The 18058-nt window shown below is 34.7% G+C and overlaps 1 protein-coding gene across 16 annotated transcripts in view; it reads right to left on the bottom strand.

Moving 5' to 3' along the window:
* Window positions 1-18058, bottom strand: part of DLG1 (discs large MAGUK scaffold protein 1) — a 284963-nt gene that overhangs the window by 161013 nt on the left and 105892 nt on the right. For all 16 annotated transcript variants that reach the window (XM_054575106.1, XM_054575105.1, XM_054575108.1 and 13 more), the window contains one exon: window positions 4735-4899. In XM_054575106.1, the coding sequence (XP_054431081.1) occupies window positions 4735-4899 (165 nt within the window). The remainder of the gene's footprint in view (window positions 1-4734; window positions 4900-18058) is intronic.

The raw sequence follows: 18058 nt of genomic DNA, 5'->3' as shown, positions 1-18058 counted from the left end.
TCTCTCTCTCTCTTTCCTTTTCTCTAAAAATAAATAAATAAAATCTTTAAAAAGAAAAATTAAAAACATGAAAACTTACTTTATGTCAAACCAAAAGTTTTTTTTAAAAAAATTGATTTTCTAACAAAGTTAAAGGAATCCTAACCATGTTCCTATTACCCCTTCCTAACCTATCTCACTCCTCAAGTAATTATTTTATGAGGTACCTGCCACAATAACCTATGTATGAGATAGGAAAAGCAGGAAAAAATTCCTTAGGAGGGCAGCTTTACTAATTCTTAAATTAAAACTGTATCAGAATATATCTCTCAAAAAGTATTAAAAACTTAAAAAGTTCATATGTTTCTGACCAGGTAATTTGACTCCTCAAAAACCATCCTAAGGAAATAAATCAAACACTTCCGAGGTCCAAAGAATATTCACTGAAGCCTTCTTTATAAAACCTAGTAAAAATGGAAATAATAAATAGCAAAGGCCAGAAGTGTTCATTAAATTACGGCATAAATATACTATGTAATATTATATCTGAAGTTTAAAAAAAATTAACATAGGAAAACATGTATAACAAGTTTATAATAGGAAAAAAGCTTAGTTTTAATCTCTAAAAGGTCTGGAAATTTTGAGTAACAAAATATTGTCTTTGGAATACTGTTTTATTTGCTTAGAGTTAGCATTTCATGCAATGGCAGAGAACTGAGGCTCCCTCATATTTAAAGAGGCTATATAAAATACTTTATGCATGCTGGCTCATTCCAGCCTTCTTGTCAGAATCTGCATACATATGGAAGTAGCTATCAAAACACCTACCAAAAAACTGAGGAGTTAGTTCTGAGTGTGCAAACTGGCTTTGGATAGTTTGTAACAACTGGAATGACCAGAAATTCAAAACACTAGAAACAAAAGGCTTCTGCCTCAAAAGGCAGGGTTTTTCACCTAAAGAAAAAAGTTACATAATTTCAGTCAAGAGAAAATAGGCATAGGCTGACAAAAACAGTACATAAAGTAAGCAGGAATGATTAAAGTTCAATTGTTTTAAGGTTCTTATGTTGCTCAGAATGAGAGCAAAAGATATTTATTGATTTTCAATTTCCTGAAGTTAAAGATGTTTATTAAAATTTCTAAAATAACATTAAAGGAACAGAAACAAAATAACTTCTAAGCTAATAAGAAAAAATGAGATGAGAAAATATAACCTAAAAAACATGGAAGAGGTGTCTCCTATGTTTAAAAATTAAGAAACATATTTCTAAATAACTTATAGGACAAAGAAAAAAAACCAATGGAAATACAAGAAAACATTAGAATAATAAAAAAATTACATATTAAAACTTGGAGGATATGGCTAAAGCGCTATGTCAAAGAAAATTTACAAACTCAAATACTATTAGGAAAGACTGATAATGCAATAAATAACCAATTTGAGAAACTAGAACAAAAAGCAAAACAGAATAAACTCAAAGAAAGCAGGAAATTAAAAAATAACATGATAAAGGAAGGGGGAAAAATAAAAGAGCTGACTGTTACTAACAGCCCAACTGTATCTCTCATTTATCTCCCATGGGAAGATCAAGACTGCTTCTACCAAACACAATCTTCAACTGATATATAGTCTATCCACTTTTATATTTATATATGCACATAAACATGTGTATACATGTGTATGTATGTATGAAAACAAGGGAGTGGGATGGCAGCACATGGGGAGGGACACAAGAAAACATTTTTCAAAAAGAGACGGTTCTTTCAAAATATTATCTTTGAAATTGACCATCCATTGGCAAGGATGATTAAGGAAAAAAAAGTACAAACAAATAATGTTAGGAATGAAAAAGAGGCCAGTCACACTTAAATATGTTATAGACTCCCCTCCCCAAAATCCAAGATATTCAGAATGTTTTGAAATAAATATGAATGGACAAATTCCTAGAAAAATAACCTAGCAAAACAGTTAACAGAAAATTGAAATGATACTGTAACTATACAAAATTTTAACCACCAAAGCAAGATCCCAATGATGTCTTTCACAAAACTAGAATGAATATTTCAAAAATTTATATGGAACCACAAAAGGCCCTGTACAGCTACCGCGATCCTGGGAAAGAAGAACAAAGTTGGGGGAATCATGCTACCTGTTCTCAAACTATACTACAAGGCCATAGTAATCAAAACAGCATGGTACTGGCATAAAAACAGACTCACAGATCAATGGAGCAGAACAGAGACCACAGAAATACACCGCCACCTTTAAAGTCAATTAATATTCAACAGAGGGAGCAAGCACATACAACGGGCTAAAGACATGTTTATTCAATAAGTGGTGATGGGAAAACTGGACAGATATGTTCAGAATAATGAAACTAGACCACCTTCTTATACCTCACACAACAGTAAATTCAAAGTGCATCAAAGCATTAAATGTTTGACCTGAAACCATAAAAATCATAGAAGAAACCATAGGCAGCAAAATCTTGGACACTGATTGTAGCCATCTTTTATCTGATATATTGCAGGCAAGGGAAAACAAAAGAAAAAATGAACAAATGGGACTACATCAAACTAAAAAGTTTTTGCAGAGCAAAGGAAATTATCAACAAAATGCAAAGACAACCCACAGAAGGGAGAATATATTTGCTAATATATCTGATAAGGGGTTAACACCTGAAATTTACAATGAACTTGCAAAACTACACACACACACTCCAATTAAAAAGTGGGCAGAAGACCTGAATAGACATTTCTCCAAAGGGGACATACAGATGGCCCACAGACATATGAAAAGATGTTCATAGTCACTAATCATCAGAAAAAGGCATATTAAAACCACAAGATATCATCTCATGCCTGTGAGAGTAGCTATCATCAATGAATCAACATACGAGTGCTGGAAAGGATGTGGAGAAAGGGGAGCCCTTTTGCACTGTTGGTGGAAATGCAGACTGGTGCAGTCACTGTTGAAAGCAGTATGCAGATACTTCAAAAAAATTAAAAATGGATCTGCCTTTTGATCCACCAATCCCACTTGTGGGAATATATTCGGAAGGAACCCAAAACCCTAATTTGAAAGAACATAAGCACCCCGATGTTCACTGCAGCATTATTTACAACTGCCATGATATGGAAGCAGTCCAAGTGTGTACATCAATAAATGAGTGAATAAACAACTATGGGACGTTTACTTGATTGTAAAAAAAGAAGAAAAATTTACCCTTTGTGACAGTATGGATGGACCTGAAGAACATTATGCTAAGTGAAATAAAATGAACAAACTGAACAAGGAATATGGGGACAGACTCATAGATGGAGAGCAGTATGACAGCTGGAGGGGTGGAGGAAGTGGGGCTGGAGAGAATGAGCAAAAAAGGAAAAAGCATTCATGGACATGGACAACAGTGTGGTGACTACTGGAAGTGGGTGGTATGAGTGGCTAAATGGTAAGGGGAAAAATACAGTAAAAATTTTCTTTAACCAGTAATATGAAGTCATCCCTTAAAGAAAGTTACAGAAACCAGGTTAAATTTTACCAAATAAGAAATAATCCTTAGTCACAACACATACAACCAACAAAGTATCCAATATTTAAAGAACTTGTGCAAATCAGTAAAAAGGAGAGCCCAGCACAAAAATAAGCAAAATTCTTGAGGGGGCATGTCACAGAACAGGAGTCTTCAATGAGCAATAAATATATTTCATCTTATTATCAAACAGAAAAATACACATTAAAATCACAATGACAGACTATGAGCAACCCCGAACAATGGCAAAAATAAGGGTATCTGTTGAGAATATGGATCAATGACAACTTTTATATATCGCTGCTAAAAATGTAAATTATACCACCACTTGGAAAATAATCTGGTATTATCCACAAAGATGTGTATGCATAATCTGTTTTTAACAGCCCTTTTACACTGGTAATAATCTGAAAATATCTCAATGTTCATCAAAAGATAAATTATAGTATATTCATAAAATAGAAAACCACAGCAGCTAAAATAATGAGTCTCAGGAATATACATAATGTTAAGCAAAACAAATGCAAGTTGAGATTATACAGAGTATAATTCCAATCTTACAAAGTTCAAGATAGGCAAAAAAAAACAATATATTAAGCAAAGATCTAAACTGATTTTATAGGAAGCCAGCATTGTGGTTATTTCTGAGGGAAGGCAAGGAAATAGGATTAGATAAAGTCACATATTAGACTTGAAAGGAACTATTAATGCTTTTTCAGTACCTACTTATATTTAAAACAAGTGTTTACAAATATTTCAATGTGTGGTATTAGAAATATAACAGTTATTTCTTTTGTGGGAATTTTTAGGCTTAAAGAAAGTACAACCAATTAAAATTCATTTATAAAATATCTTTTAAGATTGACTGTGGGAGTGTGTGGAGGGGGAAACAAGATAGGAGAGAGCAATGGGGAAAAAGGCAGGACAAGTGTAACTGGACAACAATTAAAAAAAAAAAAAAAAAGGAACGCATGTACCCCCAATTCTATGACTTGTATGAGTTTCTAAGATCTATGAAGAAAATAAATGTCTAGCACAATATAAAAAAAAATAATAATAAAATGTTTTTAGAATGCTAATAAATATTGTAAAATTCCCTGTAACTAAAAAACCAGGAATGATCAAGGGGAAAAATCCTACATGAAAAAATAGTTTTTTCTGAGCATGAAGCTGTACCAGCAACAAAAGTAATACATAATTCATAGCAACAAAATTATCTTACCTTTATTGGTGAAATATGAGAATGAGAAACAAATCCATGGACATTCTCGATTTCTGACAAGTTTTTCTCTGAAACATGAACCAGTTCTGGACCTATCACCTCATTAGTGATTTGTGGGGAAATGTGCTCTTGAGGAGGTGTATCTTCATCCCGATACCGGTATTTCTGTGAAGTAATGAAAACTGTTAACTATGAAGAAGCAAAATGAGCTCAATTCAAATCAAGGTTTTTGTAACTAGCCAAATATTTCATAATATTTAATAATATAAAGTGTATTTTATAGTTTTACATATTAAGTCAGAGAGAAATAGCCCTCCATTTTATGAAGTCATGCCAATATTTAAATAAAATTATCATATTATTTAAAGTAGTTCAGATTTTGGGAAGATGGCAAACTAGGATGCCCCAGGAATCTGTCTCCCCACCTACATAACAGCTCTACAGCAACAATCTGATGTAACTGTTTTTAAACTTTGGAATCTGTTAAAGGCTTGCAACTTCCAGGGGAAAACTTGGTTGATAAATTGAGGTTAATTTTGGTCAACTTCACTACTTCTATTCAACATACTGGTATTTTCCCATGTATAATGAACACTTTTTGCCCAAATTTTTGAGGGAAAAATAAAGATGCGCATTATAAGTGGGTATAATGATTACATACCTTGGGTATAATGGGTATAATAATCTTTGTGTATAATGTGCACAAAATCATGGGTGCACATTACACATGGCAAATATGGTAGTAATAGAAGTCATAGCCAGAAAAATAAGGCAAGAAAAAAGAAAGGAAAGGCATCCAAATTGGAAAGGAATACGTAAAGTTATCCATTTGTGGTTGATACAACCTTACTGATATATACAGAAAATCCTAAAGACTCAGCAAGAAAGCAAGAATGAACTAAGCAAAGTAGCAGGACACAAAGTCAACACACAAAAATTGGTTGCATTTCTACATACAAACAATCTGAAAAGAAAATAACAAAAACAATTCCACTTATATCATCATCAAAGCAAATAATTAGAAATGAACTTAAACAACAGGTGAAAGACTTGTACAATGAAAACTACAAAACTGCTGAAAGAAATTAAAGATGACAGAAATAAATGGAAACACAGCCCACGTCCATGCAGTAGAAGGCTTCATATTGTTAAGATGTCAGTAGTTCTCAAAACAATTTACAGATTCATTATAATAACCATCAAAATCTCAACGACATTATTTTTGCAGAAATGGAAAAACCCATCTTAAAATTCATATGGAATCTCAAGGGATCTGAATAGTCAAATAATCATGAAAAAGAACAAAGTCGGAAAACTCAAACTACCTCATCTCAAAATTTGCTACACAAAGATGCAAAATAAGCACTCACATACATGGTCAAAATATTTTTGACAAGGGTGCCAAGGCCATTCCCCAAATATTGCTGAGAAGACTGGACTCTTAGCTAACACCACATACAAAAATTAACTCAAAATGGACCAAGGAACTAATACCTAAAACAGTAATACTCTTAAAGAAACCATTCAAAAGCTTTACAACGTCACATTTGGCCATGATTTCTCAGATACAACACCAAAGGCATAGGTAACGAGACAAACTGTATTTCATAATTATTTTTAAAAAAACAATATATCAAAAGACACTATCCACAGAGTAAAAAGGTAACCCACAGAATGGGAGAAAGTATTTGCATATCATATACCTGATAAGGGATTAATATATAGAATATATAAAGAGCTCTTAAAACTCAACAACCAAAATTAAACACCCAATTCAAAAATGAGCAAAGAGCTTGAATAAACATTTCTCCAAATGAGACATACAAATGGCCAATGAGCACATGAATCTAATCATTACGTAAATGCAAATCAAAACTACAATGAAATACCATCCACACCAATTAGGACAATTCTCAAAACAACAACAACAACAACAACAACAACAACAAAAAACTCCACCAAAAAAAAAAAAAGAAAAGAAAACAAGCACTGGCAAGGATGTGGAGAAACTGAACCTTTATACAATGTTGGTGGGTATATAAAATGGTATAGCCACTGTAGAAAATAGTTTTCTGTAATAGTGGAGAAACTGAAACTTTTGTACACTGTTGGTGGGAATATAAACTGGTACGGCCACTGTAGAAAACAGTATGGCGGTTCCTCAAAAAATTAAAATATAATTACAATATCATCCAGCAATTCTACATCCGAGTGTATACCCAAAATAACTGGAAGCAGGTTCTTGAAGAGGTATTTGTACACCGTGGAATTTAAACTAGTTAATCAATCAGCTGACATAATAAAAGAAAATACATTTGCAATAGTAACAAAACAGATAAAATGTCCAGAAAATAATAAATATGAAGTCCCCAAGTGTCCAACTTTACAAAATGCAAAGACAACATACCATGTTCTTGGCAGGAAGATTCAACTTCAAGATTTAATCCTCTCTAATTTATCTATATTTTATTTGTAACATAATCCCCCCAAAAAAGGCAATCAGGAAATTTTTTTCATTTATTGAAATATTTATTTGTTTATTTGGGAGTAGAAGAGGAACTAAAATTCATGAAAAATAACCAGGGAGACTAAAGGGAGAAAGTCTACAAATAAGGAGTAATGAGTGTGAACTATCTACAATAAATTTTAAAACTTATAAAAGAAAATCAGTACTTTAAAGAAACTTAGTACTATTTGATAAAGATGTCATTTACAATGAACACTACTGGATAAAAGATGGATTATTCATTAAATAGGAAAGGGAAAATGGGTAGCTAAAACAGGAAAATTTACACATTTTAAAATTTAAAAAAATGAAACCACAGAAACCAAAGATTCTTCTAGCTACGTGTTTTGTAACTACAAAATTCAAAGAGCTGTATAAATATTTAACTGTAATATAAAACAAAATCATTTAAAAATGATTTAACTGTGACTAGAAGCCAAAGAGTAAAAAAACTGGTAAACTGTATTTGTAACTCTAACCCAAAGTACTAATTCCACAAATACATATTTAAGAAAAAGATGTAAAGCCTCGTAACTCCTTCTCCTACGTATGGAAAAGAATCAGTAAACAGTTTGGAGAACAGGAAATAAATAATTCCTAAATGTATGAAATGATGTTTACTTTACTTGCAACAGAATAAATGTAACCTAAAGCTACAGTGACATACTTCTGTTCACATTATCAGACTGTCAAAATCTAGGTTTAATAACATACTATACTGATGAGGACATGGGAAAAAACAGGCACTTTCACACATATCAATGGAATGTACACTGATACTACCTCTATGAAGGTCAATTTCACAATATATCAAAATTACAAATACACATATCCTCTGATCCAATAATTACACTTTTAGATATTTATCCTAGAGATCTATTCTCAAGTGTACAACTGACATGCAGAGACAGTTAGTCATTGCAGCACTATTTGTAAAGCAAATAATTTTTAGCATCCATCAATATATATATCAACAATGGACTTGTCAAATAATCCCTAACCAAATAAGAGAGTTTCATAAAACATAAAAAGATCAGAAAGGTCTTTATGTATGGAAATACACAGAGCTTCAGAATATGATGTTTAGTGGCTAAACTAAGCTCAGAACAGTGTAGACTGTCCTTGTATGTGTGTGTATAAGAGGGGCTTGGGGAATATACACATATTTACTTATACATGGAGAAATTGGGATGCACATGAAACATAACTTTAGTTACTTGATGGGAAGAAATCTGTGCCTGAAGAAATGGGATGAAAAAGAGATTTTTCATTTTTATGTACCTTCTGAATTTTGAACCACTTAATTTACTCACACATAAATTATCTTACAAAGTTTAAAAAAATTTATATTAGGTGATAAAATAATCAATGTTTATAGGAAATACTGTTATTCAGCTAGTAACTCCAAGAAAATCCAGGAAAAAATTGTATTGTAGTATGTTAACTGTTTTAATTAATAATTAGTAGGAATTGGTTGGTTTTCCATATTGAAATAAATTAAAATAGGTATGATGGGTCAACATTGAATGATGTTGAGAATCTGAATGAATGCCTTAGTTCATCCCCCAAATGAATCTGAAATTGAGGCACTGACTCTGGCTTCCATCCCTGGCACTGGTATATATAGCCCCATCCGAGCACCAGGACCTCTTCACACTACTCAACTCTGATATACCCAACTGCCCAGGCTACTGCTCACACAGAAACAAAACCTCTTCACCAGCTGAGTCTGTCAGCAGCCAATTCTGGCTTCAGCACTGTCCTGTAACTTCTGATGTTTATTAAATGTATTATCCTTAGTTAAATCTGCAAAGCAAATAAAGGTAAAATACTTAGAAAACCATATATGACCATTTGAAGCAAAAACCACAAGTATTGTCAGGTTTATAATAGGTACATAGATTTAATACATATAGATGTAATACCTATAACAACTAGAGCATAAAGGATGGTGGGGTTAGGGGATGGTTGTAGTACTAAACAGACCTAAACAATTGTAGTGTTTGCATTTTGTGTGAAGTGGTACAATTTTAAGAGACTGAAAAGTTAAGGCTATATATTGTAATCCTTATAGCAACTAATAAAAAATACAAAAAGCCATATAATTAAGAAACCAACAGTTGCCCTGGCTGCTGTGGCTCACTGGACTGAATGCTGGCCTGTGAACTGAAAGGTCACCAGTTTGATTCCCAGTCAGGGCACATGCCTGGGTTGTGGGCTGGGTCTCCAGTTGGGGGTGTGCAAGAGGCAACCGATCAATGTATCTCTCACACATTGATGTTTCTCTCCCTGTCTTTCTCCCTCCTTTCTCCTCTCTAAAGATAAATAAATTAATTAATTAAAAGAAAAAAGGAAAAAAGAAACCAACAATTATATTAAAAGGGAATATTTAAAAATATTCAAATAATCCAAAGAAAGGGAGAACAAAGGAAACAAAGAGAGAGGGGACAAAGAGAAAAGAATAATTTTAAAATAAGACCTTAAACTCATCATACTGATAATTGTACTAAATGTAAATAAACTTAAACCATACTTAAAAGGCAGAGGTTATCAGAATGAATAAAAAAGCAAGAAATGGACTTTATAAAGACAGAGTGAAAGTATATAAATCATAAATGTGTACCTCTGATAGCAGAGCTTTAAAATACGCAAAAATAAAAATTATTAAAAGGAGAAAGTGACAGTTCCATAATCTCAGTAAGAGATTTCAACTCCTTGATCGGCAACTGACACAAATATCAGTACTGGCAACCTGAATAAACTATTAATCACCTAGACCTAATTGATATTTTTAGTATATTACCCAACAACTGAAAATAATATTCTTTTCTGGCGCACATGGTATGTTTGCCAAGGTATGATCTCCTAGACCATAAAATAAGTGACAAATTTAAAAGGACTGAAATCAGAAAGAGTATATTCTCTGATCACAATAGAATCAACTTGGAAACAAAAAATAAGGTATTTAGTAGAACTCATGGTTTAAAAAAGAACTCAAAAAGGAAACTGAAAACATTCAGAACTGAATGATAATGAAAATTAAACAGATTAAAACTTGATGAATGAAGCTAAAGCAGTTCTGTGCAGTAAAGAATTTAACTTTGCCCAAAGAGAGGTCTGGCCCTTTTCCTCAGCTCCTGGGAGGTAATTTCTAAACTCCTAGAATGTCCTGGTGATACCTCAAGTGTCTCTGTGTATCTATTAGCTTTGGGACACACAAGATAGTATAACAATGTAATTTACTGTGCAGGGTTTGGGTCATACAGCATTAGCTCAATTTCCAGGAGGGGCCAGGGACAGGTTAGTTCCATGAGTAGCCAACCATAGAGATGGGACTGAACCCCAATAAAAACTCTGCACACCAAGACTTGGGTTGATTTTCTCTGGTTGGAAATATTTGGTGTGTATTATCACACATCATTAGAGTTAAAGCTGTCCATGGCTGCACACAGAAAGGGCAACTGGAAGCTCCATGTTTGGAACTGTTACAGAACAGCAAGAGGGTCCTGCTGCTCACCACCACCCTCTAGGCAAAATTCTAGAGGTAAAGGTTTGGTGAAAAAGGAAAGGAATTTTTATTCAAAAGTTTCTGCCTCAGGTCATCCCCTCCAGAACACCCAAAGAAGAATAAACCTGAACACCCAAAGAAGAATACCCTCTGCCAGGCCAGCCTGATCCAAGGCGGCACCCAGAGCTCCTTCCCATCCAAAATACTGTCTGTTGGGAAACACAGGCAGCTGCAGCATGATCATCCAGGCATCCTTGAGGAAGAAAAGAGCCCAAGAACGAGAAAGAGCCCCCCAGTTGAGGAACCAGAGTCTGAGCACCCTTCTTTTATTTCAAATCTTCCTGCCCATAATTCCAAGCGCTCTGGAGGCATTCAGTTTTCTCAGCCAATCCCATCCTAGCCTGTTTACCATTGCCTTGAGCAAACTCTTTCTATGGTCCCTCTCTACTTTTCCCCAGTGATCAGATCAGATCTCTTTGTATCAGAACTTTTTTGCACTTTGTCACTCCCTTAGTTGATTTTAATCTGTCTCCACTGTAATAAACCATAACCAGGAGTATTACAGCTTTCAATGAATTCTGAGTTCTTGTAGGGTAAATAGAGGCAATCTGGCTTTGTCACCCAGGTATCTGGGTAACTAAGGAAAGCGGTTTCTCACAACCTTGAAGGGGTTTGATAAAGTAGTGTTCTCATAGCCTTGAGATTGGATCTCATAGCCTTGTGTCTTGGTCCAATAAACTGTTCCCGTAACAGGAAGTGGGCTTGCAGGTACAGAATCATGCTATGTTACCTAACAATTTGGCCTGCAGCCAGCTTTGTTCCCTCTAGTACTTAAGAAGATAGGGGTGCACAGACACAGACATGGGCTCGTGACCTGTGTGGCTCACCCACCCTCAAATAAAGGCATGTCAAGCATCCTCACAGCTCCTTGCATTTTCTTCTGTCTACCTGAGTCTTGAGTGGACCTGCCTGGCTTTGATAGGCTGCAACACAGTTCTACTATCAAATTATTGAACCTAAGAGTGGTCTTGGGAACTCCCACACTTGTAACTAGTGTCAGAAGAGAAAGTCATCTTGTGGATTGTTCCTGAACTTTACATGTACTTAGAACGAATCTGTAGTTTTAAATGCTTATACTAGAGAAAAATGTGTAAAATCGGTGACCCAATAACTGACTTCAAGAAACTATAAAAATATTAAAGTAAACAAAGAAAAGAGAAAGAAAGAAATAATAACGGGCAGTACTCAATGATGTAGAAAACAAACAATTGAGAATATTAATAAAATCAAACAATTAACAAAATGGATAAATGCTGTCATAGACTAACAAAGGAAAAAGAGAATGCAATTACCAATATCAAGAATGAAAAAGAGATTATTACCAAAATAAAACTCACCCACCTTAAAAAGACATAAAAAAATAATTATGAGCTACTTTGGGCCAAGTAATTGAACAGATGAGATGAAATTAAGAAACTCCTTAAAAGATAATTCTTACTACACAGAGTATTCTCATACAATGTGAAACTGAATCTGAATGGCCCCATATCCACTAAAGAAATTAAATTTGTTATAAAAATTCTTCTCACAGAGAAGACTACAGGCCCAGACCTAAATTCTACCAAACATTTTAGGATAAACATCCTGCTTTACACAAATTCTTTCAGAAAACAGAAAGAACATTTCCCAACTATGAGACCAGCATAATACGTTAATATTAAACCCTGACAAAAGCACTGCAAAAGAAGAAAATGGACCAACATCTTTCATGAACATATGGAAGAATCCTTTTTTATTGACCATGAAAAGGATAATCCAAAGGATAATACATCATGACTAAACAGGATTTATCACACCAAGACAAAGTTAAACATCTGGGGGGAAAAAAAGCACATCAGTGTAGTGTTCAATATTAACAGAAAAAGGGAGGAAATCATGATTGTTTCAATACACATGTGACCTATATAAGACATGTGACCTAATTTAACACTGATTCTAATAAAATTCTCAGCAAACTTAAAATTCAGAACAATTTTAAACGGGTAATCTACTAAAGCCCTTCAACTAACATATCTAATGGTGAAATATTAAACATTCCCCTCATTAAGATGGGGAATAGGCAAAAGATTCTCTTCTTCTCACTTCTATTCAAAACAATGCTGAACCTCATAACCGTGTCCAGAAGGCAAGTAAAAGAAATAAAAACCATGGAACCCAGTAAGAAAAAAGTAAAATTATCTCATTTTGCAAAAGACATGTTTACAATAAAAATTCAAAGGAATTTACAAAAGTACTACAATAGTTGAATTTAGCAAGTCTGCAGGACACAATGTTAATCAAACTGTGTTTTTTTTTTATCCTTAAGCAAGGACATATTTTAGTATTTTTTTTTTTTTTTGGAGATAGGGAGGGAGAGGGTTTAGATGATAGACCTAAATATAAAAAACTGAGCCAAAAACCACTAAAACAAAACATGGGTAATACTGTTCTTACTCTTGGAATGGCAAAGTCTAAGTCAGAAACAGTATCTAGAAACAAAAAAAAAAGACTACTAAATTTGAGTGCATAAAGTTAAAAACTTCTGTATCAGCAACTTTAAAAGAAAACTATAACGGTTAAGGGGAAACCTGTTTATATTTCAAAAGGACCAGTATTTTAATATATGATAAGTCTTAGAAATCAATTTTAAAATGAGTAAGAGGGATCCAAGATGGCCGAAGTGTAGGTGAAAGCTACACTAATCTCCCAATACCAATCAAGAATTACAATGGAATAGTAGAGAAATCACCTGGAATAAAAAACTAAACAATAGTGAGAGAGAAGCCTTATAAAGACACAGGAAAAAAAGAGCTTCAGCACAACATGACTGGAGAAGACATGAGAGGGTTGGCTGGACTACCACAGAAGGCAACTGAAATGCTGAAGGGATATTTCAGCGGATGGGAGGTTCTGCCTGAGAAGTGTGTGGTCTAAACCTGAAGAGGGGTCCCCAAGACTACAGCACCAGAACTGAAAGAGCACCCAGATGACATCCAGCTGGGTAAAGCAGCAGGGTTCTGTCAGCCAGGGAGAGACAGCTGGAGAGGCAGTAAGCCTCCTAAATTTGTTTGCAGCTACTTAAGAGTGGGATAGAGACACTTGAGGAGTCTGAAGTTGGTGGCTCTGGGGAAACAACTGAGGGAATTGCCTCTCAAGGCATGTTTGTGTTAAGTCACTCTCCTTACTGTAGGAGCCATCCCTGTCAGGCGGAGCACTCCTCTCTTAATGGCATCAGCCTGAAGGGAAGCTAAAGCCCCACACACAGGAATTATTCTGCCCCACCCTGTGGTGCTTAAGCCTGGCTGCTGATGACAGATTGATGAGCTTCAAAACTGAGGGCTTAATGGCTCACTAGTTCAACACCGAAGGCAGAATATACAAAGCAGCAGCCAAACTGGGAAGACAAAGAAACAGAAACCAAATGAAAGATAGAGAATTTTATGAAAGCACTAGATGAAATGGATGTAAGCAAATTATCAGAGACAACAGAGTAATGATTATAAGGATACTCAACAGCATGAAAAAAAAGACACAGAAACCATTAAAAAGGATCAGTCAGAGAAAATAATGCAATATCTGAGATAAACAATAAAGTGAAAAGAATAAAGAGTAGATTAGATGAGCAGAGGATCAAATCAGTGGCTTGAAAGAAATGGAAGAAAAAACACCTAGGCAGAGCAGTAAAAACAAAAAAGAATTAAAAAAAAATGAGAGCTTAAGAAACATTTTGCTGTGTTTTTTTGTTTTAATTATTATTTTTTGTTCAAATACATTTGTCTCCACCTTCCCACCACCACTTGCCCCTGCCCCTCCCCCACCTCCCTCCCTCAGCGTTTTGGACAGCGTTGTTGTTATGCAGCATAACAACATCTGCATCCAGAAATACCAAAAATACCAGAAATTCTGGGAATACCAGGAGTAGCGAGTAAGCAAGGGATTGAGAACCTATTTGAAGAAATAATAACCAAAAACTTCTTTAATCTGGTGAAGGAAAAAGACACACAAGTCCGCGAAGCTCAGAGAGTCCCAAACAAGTTGTCCCTGAAGAGGCCTACACTGAGACACATCATAATTAAAATGACAAGGCTTAAAGACTGGGAAAGAATCATAAAAGTCTCAAGAGAAGAGCAGGTAGTTACATACAAGGGAGCACCAGTTAGACTGTCATCTGATTTCTCAACAGAAACATTTCAGGCCAGAAAGGAGTGGTGTGAAATATTCAGGGTGATGAAAACCAAGGACCTATAACCAAGGCTACTTAAACTCAAAGGAGAAATAAGGAGTTTCCCAGAGAAGAAAAACTAAAGGAGTTTGTTAACACCAAACCAATACTGCAACAAATGTTAAAGGGCTTGCATTAAGAAAAAGAATAAAAAGAGAAAAAAGGGGAGAGAGAGAGAGAGAGAAGTCCAACAATAAAATGGCACTAAATACGAATCTATCAATAATTACCTTAAATGCAAATGGATTAAATGCTCCAACCAAAAGATATAAGGTAGCTGAATGGATAAGGAAACAGGACCCATACATATGCTGCCTCTAAGAGACCCATCTCAGATAGAAAGATACACACAGACTGAAAGTAAAGAAATGGAAAAAAGTATTTTGTGCAAATGGAAAGGAAAAAAAAAGCTGGGGCAGACTACTTATATCCAACAAAATCGTTTTTAAAACCAAGCCTACAGTAAGAGACAAAGAAGGACAATACATAATGGTAAAGGGAACAATCCAACAAGAGGGTATAACCCTAGTAAACGTTTACCCTCCCAACATAGGAGCACCTGAATAAGTAAAGCAAATCTTGATGGACATAAAGGGAGACACTGACAGAAATACACAGTCATAGTAGGGATATTAACACACCATTGACTTCAATGGATACATCTTCCACACAGAAAATCAACAAGGAGATGGAAGCCCTAAACCACACTCTAAACCAAACAGATTTAATTGATATCTCCAGAGCACTTCACTGCAAAGCAGCAGAATATACTTTTCAAGTGCACATGGAATGTTTTCTAGGATAGACCACATGCTAGGACACAAAACAAGTCTCAATAAATTTAAGAAGACTGAAACCATATCAAGCATCTTTTCTGACCACAATGCTATGAATTTAGAAATTAATCACAGTAAGAAAACTTAAAAATACACAAAGGTATGGAAGCTAAGTAACACATTATTAAGCAATGAATGGGTCAATAATGAGATCAAGGGAGAAATTAAGATACCCTGAAACAAATGAAAATGAGGACACAACAATCCAAAATCTGTGGGACACTGGGAAGCAATCCTAAGAGGGAAATTCATAGCATTACAGGTCTAAATCAAAAAACAAGAAAAAGTTCAAATAATCTAACTTTGCACCTAAGGGAGCTTGAAAAGGAACAAGAAACAAAGCTCAGAGTGAGTAGAAAGAAGGATATAATAATCATCAGAGCAGAAATAAATGAAATAGAATCTTAAAAAATAAACCCAACAAAAAGACCATACAAAAGATCAATGAACCCAAGAACTGGTTCTTTGAAAAAGATAAACAAGATTGACAAACTTTTAACCAGACTCATCCAAAAAAAAAAACAACAACAAAAAAAAAACACCCCACCAAAAAACAAAAAACAAAAAACAGAGAGAGAGAGAGAGAGAGGTCATAAATAATTCAAATCAGAAAGGAAAGAGGAGAAATAACAACTGACACCAAAGATACAGAAAGGATTGTAAAAATATTATGAACAATTATATGCCAACAAACTAGACACCCTGGATGAAATGGATAAATTCCTAGAAACATATAATATTCCAAAACTAAATCAGGAAGAATCAGAGAATCTAAACATACAGATTATACCTAATGAGACTGAAGCAGTAATCAAAAACCTCCCAACAAAAAAAAGCCTTGGGCCAGATGGCGTCACAGGTGAATTTTACCAGACATTCAGAGAAGAACCAACACCTCTCCTTCTCAAACTATTTCAAAAAATTCAGGAGGAGGGAAGGCTCCCAAACTCATTTTACGAGGCCAGCACTGTCCTAATTTCAAAACCAGATAAAGACACACAAAGAAAGAAACTTATAGGTCAATATCCATCATGAACATAGATGCTAAAATCCTCAAAAAAATATTGCCAAACCAAGCACAGCAATGCAGGTCATACACCACTATCAAGTGGGATTTATTCTGGGAATGCAAGGTTGGTACAACATTCACAAATCAATAAATTTGACTCACCACATAAACAAAATGAAGGTCAAAAACCACATGATCATACTGATAGATGAAGAAAGCTTTTGATGAAGTCCAGCATCTATTTATGATAAAATCTCAGCAAAGTGAGATTAGAGGGAATATACATAAACATAATAAAGGCCATATATGACAAACCCACTGCCAGCATCATACTCAATGGACAAAAACTACAAGCGTTCCGCTTAAAATTGTGAACGAGACAGGGATGTCCGCTTTCACTTCTCTTTTTCAACATAGTACTGGGAGCCCTAGCCATGGCAATCAGACAAAAAGAAGAAATAAAAGGCATCCAAATTGGAAAGGAAGAGGTAAAACTGTCTTTATTTGCCAATGACATGACACTACACATAGAGAACACCTAAGATTCTACCAAGAAACTACTAGATCTGATAAAGAAACTCAGCAAAGTAGCAGGATACAAAATTAATATCCAGAAATGAACTGCATTTTTATATGCCAATAACAAACTAACAGAAAGGGAAATTAGAAAAACAATCCTAAAATACCTAGCAATAAACCTAACCAAGCATGTAAAGGACCTGTACTCAGAAAACTGTAAGACACCAAAGAAAGAAACAAGTAAGTGGAAGCACATACTGTGTTCATGGATAGAAGGGAATTAACATCATTAAAACGTCCATACTACGCAAAGTAACCTACAGATTCAATGCAATTCCTATCAAGATTCCAATGACGTATTCCACAGAACTAGAATGAGTATTTCAAAAATTTATATGGAACCACAAAAGGCCTTGTACAGCTACCGCGTTCCTGGGAAAGAAGAACAAAGTTGGGGGAATCATGCTACCTGTTCTCAAACTATACTACAAGGCCATAGTAATCAAAACAGCACGGTACTGGCATAAAAACAGACACATAGATCAATGGAGCAGAATAGAGACCCCAGAAATACACCGCCACCTTTAGAGTCAATTAATATTCAACAGAGAGAGCAAGCACATACAACGGGCTAAAGACATGTTTATTCAATAAGTGGTGATGGGAAAACTGGACAGATATGTGC

This window comes from Pteronotus mesoamericanus, unplaced genomic scaffold (genome assembly GCF_021234165.1).
Source record: "Pteronotus mesoamericanus isolate MK-2021 breed Mesoamerican mustached bat unplaced genomic scaffold, CSHL_Meso_final contig_27, whole genome shotgun sequence".
Classification (NCBI taxonomy): Eukaryota; Metazoa; Chordata; class Mammalia; order Chiroptera; family Mormoopidae; genus Pteronotus; species Pteronotus mesoamericanus.
Note: the sequence above shows the minus strand (reverse complement) of the source record. Positions and strands in the feature narration are given on the sequence as shown.